The 6,643-nt window shown below is 51.6% G+C and overlaps 1 protein-coding gene across 1 annotated transcript in view; it reads right to left on the reverse strand.

Annotated features, from left to right (window-relative positions):
• The window catches only part of LOC135000719 (homeobox protein HMX2-like), a 3,131-nt gene extending 641 nt beyond the window's left edge, over positions 1–2,490 (reverse strand). Inside the window, exons 1-2 of the mRNA XM_063951529.1 lie at positions 2,153–2,490; positions 1–178 (exon numbers count right to left, since the gene is read on the reverse strand). The exon at positions 1–178 is cut by the window's left edge and continues 641 nt beyond it. Coding sequence (XP_063807599.1) covers positions 1–178; positions 2,153–2,372 — 398 coding nt within the window. The 5' untranslated portion in view covers positions 2,373–2,490. The remainder of the gene's footprint in view (positions 179–2,152) is intronic.
• Between the last annotated feature and the right edge of the window lie 4,153 nt (positions 2,491–6,643).

The following is a 6,643-nucleotide window of genomic DNA, read 5'->3' on the forward strand; positions in this document are numbered from 1 at the left end:
CGAGTCTTCTTCTTGGCCAATAACTTGGTCTTCTTGCCCAGCAGATCAGGGGATGGGGGGGTCCCATCCTCCAGGCTGTCAGGAGTGCCCGCCCTGCATGGCAAGGGTCTGTGCTTCTCAGGCTGGTCGATGCAGTAGTTAAGGCTTGGGGTGGAGGTCAGAAAGCAATTCCTACTGCCTGTAAATGGGGAGAAAATAATCAATGGGTAAAAGGCAAAGCAATATACATCCTGTAACTGCAACCACGTAGAAATGCATCGCTATGGCCACAAGCTATGTAAATGCACGATAGGATGTTAGTGGTTACACATTCCTGCACGGAAAACGCACCTTAGAAAGCTTCATACATATGAAAGTGTAATTATGAGAAATAAAGCGACACTGTATTCTCCAGAAATCGCTGAGATTTGTGTAATGTAGCCAATTCCATAGAAGAAGAAAAAATAATAATTAACTACTTTGGCATTAATACATATCATTCAGAAAACAGTGGTAAGACGGTCTAAAATGAGTAACAGCTTCCTGGGTATCTGTTATACGCTGCACTGAGATTATATGAAGCCTGTAGCTTCCCAGATGCCTGGGAACTATGAGTCCCAGAATGTCTAGATGCTGATAGGGCACGCTGAGACTTTTATTGCTGCAACAGTTGGAGAGACTGTACCAGCCGGGATTGGAGCATGAGATTCCCCCCATATGCTCAGCTGTGTCCTGTATGCTTGAGCTCCAGCTGCAGAAATTCTCATCAGATCTCTATATGTGATGCTCCAAATACACTTTTCCTAATGCACTGTATATCCCGGGGACATCCACAGTAACCCACTAGTGGGGGCTGGAAATAAATCCTCTGCAGACTGCAAATTGCATTTTCAGTGTCTGTAATTTATCATCAATTATAAACCATCCTCTGAAGCAGGGGATGACTTCATGCAGCACAAAGTAGGTGATGTTTCCACAATAGAATAAAGTGCTCCTGTACAGTAGGGAAAGAGCATACAGTAGTGATAGTATGCCGGTAACACGGTGTAGACTAAATTGGACATCGCACCGGTGCATGCGGCGCCTAGCTGGGTACAGATACAGTATGGAAATGTATATCCATAAATGTAACACCGCCGAATGCTTAAACAGCCGTATTTCATATACTATTACATGTGTAATATGTACTATTAAATACACCCATGCAAAAATAAGTAAACAGCTGTGTAAGAAATACTATTACATACACACATATGTAATAAGTAAACAGCTGTGTAAGATATACAAATACACACATAGAATAATAAGTAATAAACAGCTGTGTAATATGTACTATTAAATACACCCATGCAATAACAAGTAAACAGCTGTGTAATATGTACTATTACATGCACATATGTAATAAGTAAACAGCTGTGTAAGATATACAATCAAATATACACATGCAATAATAAGTAAACAGTTGTGTAAGATGTACTATTAAATACACACATGCAATAATAAGTAAACAGTTGTGTAAGATGTACTATTACATACACACATGCAATAATAAGTAAACAGTTGTGTAAGATGTACTATTAAATACAGACATGCAATAATAAGTAAACAGTTGTGTAAGATGTACTATTACATACACACATGCAATAATTAACAGGTTTGGAACATGTACAATTACATGCACACATGCAATAACTGCTTCCCGCTGTATAACATACAATTACACGCACACGTGTAATAATAAACAGCCGTATAACATACTGTTACATATACACTTGCAGTAATACGTAAACAGCTATATAAAACAATAACGTACAATTAACGGGTGTATAGTAACACTGAATGAGGTAAATAAATAAAACGCTGTATAAATGTTGCACTACACAAATATCTGTCTATATAAGCTGGTGGTCAGTTAGCTGTCTGACAACAACATTATAGAAATAGCTTTATAAGAGTCAGTTATAGTTTTGCATTGCATTATAGCGCTAGGCAGTGCAGTAGTGACTGTTCATAGTGACACTGTATAGAAGGCTGGATACATGTTTTCCTCCTCAGAAGCTGTGTGTAAGTGCAACAACTGGCCCAGAGCTGCATACATGTACCAGTGCACACTAGTGATACAGGTGTGAGTGTAATAGTGCACATACAGATGGGTCATAGAACGGCGCTGTACCTGCTGCTGGAAATAGGGGTTTCCTCTTGTCCTCTAGCCCTGTCTCCTGTGCATCATCCTCCCCCCGGTGTCTGAGGAGCTCTCGCCTCTCCGCTATGGACCTCTCTATGCAGGCTCTGGGAGGCTTGCTGCTCTCTGATCTCCTGGAGTTTAACTTGAGGATACTGTCTATGGTGAAACTCAAGGACAGAGGTCGGCGAGCATCCGGGCTTTTACTCATGTTAGATGCTGGGCCAGCGGGATCTGATCCTCCGGGAGCTCACACACACACAGCCCAGTGTCCCGGCAGATGCAGCATTGCGCACAAGTCAGACCGGACGAGGGGACAGCAGCAGCAAATGAAGGCAGTTCCCAGGCTGCTCTGTTATTATTGCATGACACATAATAGTGAGAGGTGGGGCATACGCTGCATTCCCTGACTGAGAGACTCTGCTCCTTGCACTGTCACTCACCCAGCACACACTGCACTCCCGGGCTGACTGAGCCTCAACACTGCACTCCCTAACTGAGCCTCTGCTCATGCCACTGTCACCAGAGCCGGCCCTAACCAATATGATGCCCTAGGCAAGATTTTGTCTGGTGTCCCCTAGCACCGCCGCTAGTTCTGCAGGAGATGCCTGGCGTGAGTCAGCTGGCAGCTCTGCTAACGTCGGGTGCCTTTTGTTTATGAAAACGCATCATAGTATTTGCATTACTATGTGGCTAGGATGCACAAGCAGCTTCTGCTGATTAAAATGATATGCAGCATGCCTATATTCTGTGTGCGACTGTGGCTGTATCTGCATACGAAATGCCACATTACAGCAGGGACGTGCAGTCAGGGGAGGCAGGGGAGGCAGTGCCTCCCCTGCCATTAATGATTCAAATAATATAAAGCAGATACATATGACACATATTCTGTGTCATATGTATCCACTTTATATTATTATAATCATTGTAGGCCATGTAATTAGTTTGGGAGGCACTAATAGCTAGTGCCTCCCGCAGCCAGTGGAAACGGGGACAAAGCGGGGGGCGGGGCCATGCGCTGGGCTGTAAAAGCCCATTACAAAAGAAGGGGAATGCGGCACATATACAAGTGCCTCGCTGGCAGGGAAAGCACGCCCCTGCTAGCGAGGCACCAGTGATTGGACAGCGGATCCAGTGCTGGATCTGCTGGTCCAATCACATAGACGCGGCCAGGAGAAGCGACGGGACCCGACAGGTACTGCTGCGGCGGCGCCCGGACACCGGGATGCGGCGCTGACTTAAGAGCGGCTCCCCCCTCCCTGCTTCCTTACTCACGGCACAGCACTGTCCTTTCTGCCGCTGCCGGACCGGCGCCTGTCACACACAGGCAGAGCGGAAGACACAGAGCAGCAGCAGCAGTACATGGAGGAGGGGGAAGAGCGGAAGACATGGGGCGCAACAGCAGCGGTATAGGGTGAGAGCGGAACGGCAGATCTGTCTACTGTGTCCCCACCTCCCCCTACTAACTAAAGTGTGTTCCATGTCCCTCCCTCCTCCTAACTAAAGTGTGTTCCATGTCCCCCCCTCCTCCTAACTAAAGTGTGTTCCATGTCCCCCCTCCTCCTAACTAAAGTGTGTGCCATGTCCCCCCTCCTAACTAAAGTGTGTCCCATGTCCCCCCCTCCTAACTAAAGTGTGTGCCATGTCCCCCCCTAATTAAAGTGTGTGCCCTGTCCCCCCTCCCCCTCCTAACTAAAGTGTGTGCCATGTCCCCCCCTCCTAACTAAAGTGTGTGCCGTGTACCCCCCTCTAACTAAAGTGTGTGCCGCGTCCCCCTCCCCCTCCTAACTAAAGTGTGTGCCCTGTCCCCCCTCTAAATAAAGTGTGTGCTGTGCCCCCCCTCCCCCTACTAACTAAAGTGTGTGCCCTGTCCCCCCTCTAAATAAAGTGTGTGCTGTGCCCCCCCTCCCCCTACTAACTAAAGTGTGTGCCATGTCCCACCCCTCCTAATTAAAGTGTGTGCCATGTCCCCCCCTCCAAACTAAAGTGTGTGCCGTGTCCCCCCCTCCCCCTCCTAACTAAAGTGTGTGTCGTGTCCCCCTCTAACTAAAGTGTGTGCCGTGTCCCCTCCTCCCCCTACTAACTAAAGTGTGTGCCGTGTCCCCCCTCTAACTAAAGTGTGTGTCATGTCCCCCCCTCCTAACTAAAGTGTGTGCCATGTCCCCCCTCTCCCTCCTAACTAAAGTGTGTGCCGTGTCCCCCCTCTAACTAAAGTGTGTGCCATGTCCCCCCCTCCATCTCCTAACTAAAGTGTGTGTCATGTCCCCCCCTCCTAACTAAAGTGTGTGCCATGTCCCCCCTCTAACAAAAGTGTGTGCCGTGTACCCCCCTGTGGCCGGAGAGGCCCCCAGCCACGAGGGAAATGGCCGCGGCGGCACTGAAGGGGTTAACCCCTGGTGCCCGGCGCCATTTCAGAGACAATGGGCGCTTGGCGCCATATTTGAAAAGTAATGGGCGCTAGGCGCCGGGTTTATAAAATGTATAAAACTGACTTTATAAATATGTGTGTATGTGCCGTGGTCCCGGACCTCTCCGGAGACCACGGCAGTGAGGGAGCTCCCCGGCGCGCTGATCAGAGAGTGCGCGCCGGGGGAGAGGGGAGCCGCTGACCGCCAGAGTCCGGGAGCTCCGCTCCCGGCAGCGGTCAGTGCAACCCTGGGTGCACTAGCAGTGTGCGCGCCGGGGGAGAAGGGGACTGCTGCAGCCGGAAGATCAGCTCCCGCTGCAGCCATCGGGTGTGCGCCGCCGGAGTCCGGGAGCTCCGATCCCGGCAGCGGTCAGTGTAGCCCCGGGCGCACTGGAGTGTGCGCGCCGGGGAGAAGGGAGAGCCGCCGCTGGGGGCCGGGAGCTCTGCTCCCGGCGCCTCAGCCCAGCACGGGTGGCCAGCTGCAGCAGCCGGGACGGACGTCCCGGGCTGCTGGGCAGCGAGGGGGGTGCGCCGCAGCCCCGGCTGCCCGCCGGACGCTGCGGCGAGGCTACAAGACAGGCGCCGCTCACGGGGGACCGGGCTAGCCGGCTCCCTAGCGGCATGGGTGCAGTTAGGCTGCCGAGCAGGCTGATGAGCGCTGGGGTCTGGAAGCTACGCTCCCGGCGCCTCAGCGCTACAACAGAGCCAGAGTCACGGCGGCCGGGACAAGTGTCCCGGGCCGCCGGGCTTCAGTACAGGGGGGTGCGCCGCTGCAGGCGGCGAGGCCACAAAGGTAGTGCCTCACTGGGGGGACAGGGAGAGCCAGCTCCCTGGACCCCAGTGGCAGGCAGGCAGGCTGGAGGGTGGGGGAAGCCAGTCCCATACCTCCAGCACTGAGAGAGAGCCCTAGCAGCCAGGCTGCAGGGCTAGGGGAGCCAGCACAGACAGTATTCCACAAACCAGACATTGTTTAAATGTAGAAAGTACAGTGTGTTGTAAGGCACTGCAGTGCCTAGGTATGTGGAGCCTGTGCAGGCTCAGAGTGTATTGAAATGTATAACATGTACAGTGTGATTTAAATGTAATGTATTTAAAGGTAAATTGCACTTACTTGGTTGTGTGTCCCAGGAGGGGGGAATCCATGGCTGTGCAGGCTGATGGATTCTCCCAGACCTTTTCCCCAAAAACGGAATGCTTTCCCATCCAGCCTCACACTTCCAAGGGGCACAGGGAGAGAGAGAAGCAGCTCAGCTATGAAACAAGCTGAGTGGTTTCTTGGAGCTCCATGGAGAACACCCGTAGTGGCCAAGAGACCTGGACCGGGGAGCCAGGCTGCCCAGCTCTGGAGCCCAAATCCAGGCTGCAGCCAGTGGGCTGGGTCCCGGGCAGGTTTCTGGAAGTCAGTTTAGGAGGGAAAACTTTCCCCCAGCCAGACTGAACGGCACCGGGTAGTATCCTGATTCTCCAAGGTGGGAGAGTCAAAGGAGACCGACCACTCCCCACTGTCCATAAGGGACAATGTTAGCTGTGCATGAGACCAAGGCATGCACAGCTCATGGGTAAACATTGATTGGTTGTGCACCACAGGGCGGGCTTACCCCCTGTGGTAAGGGGTCTTGGAGAGGGATAAAAGGAGGGCAGTTGGCCCATAGGAGTGTGTATTATTCCATCTTATTCTGCTGAAAACATCTGAATGTATGCTGTTACCCCTAGCAATAGGGAGGAGCCTTTTAAAAGGTTATTTGAGCAATAAACATCTTTGCCTCAAGAAGACTGCTTTATCTTGTGACCAACAGGGTTAGGCCAAACCTAGCCCCGTCCTCCGGCTGTCCAGGGAAGTACCTAGCGTCTCCAAGCTCCGCCTTCCGCCAGCTACCGGTAGAGGCCTAGCAAGTGGCTAGTGGGGATTCGTCAGCACCACACAGCTGTGGTAAGGCAGTGCGTCGGCACATACAGAGCAGAACCGTGGTTCCAAACGCCACGGCAGGTTAGGAGTTTGGTGGTGGCAGCGAGAACCCGCCCACAGCGCAGTGGGTGGAGTCAGTAACAGGCGGTTACTGACGGTAAGCGGGAAT

This window comes from Pseudophryne corroboree, chromosome 1 (genome assembly GCF_028390025.1).
Source record: "Pseudophryne corroboree isolate aPseCor3 chromosome 1, aPseCor3.hap2, whole genome shotgun sequence".
Taxonomy (NCBI): domain Eukaryota; kingdom Metazoa; phylum Chordata; class Amphibia; order Anura; family Myobatrachidae; genus Pseudophryne; species Pseudophryne corroboree.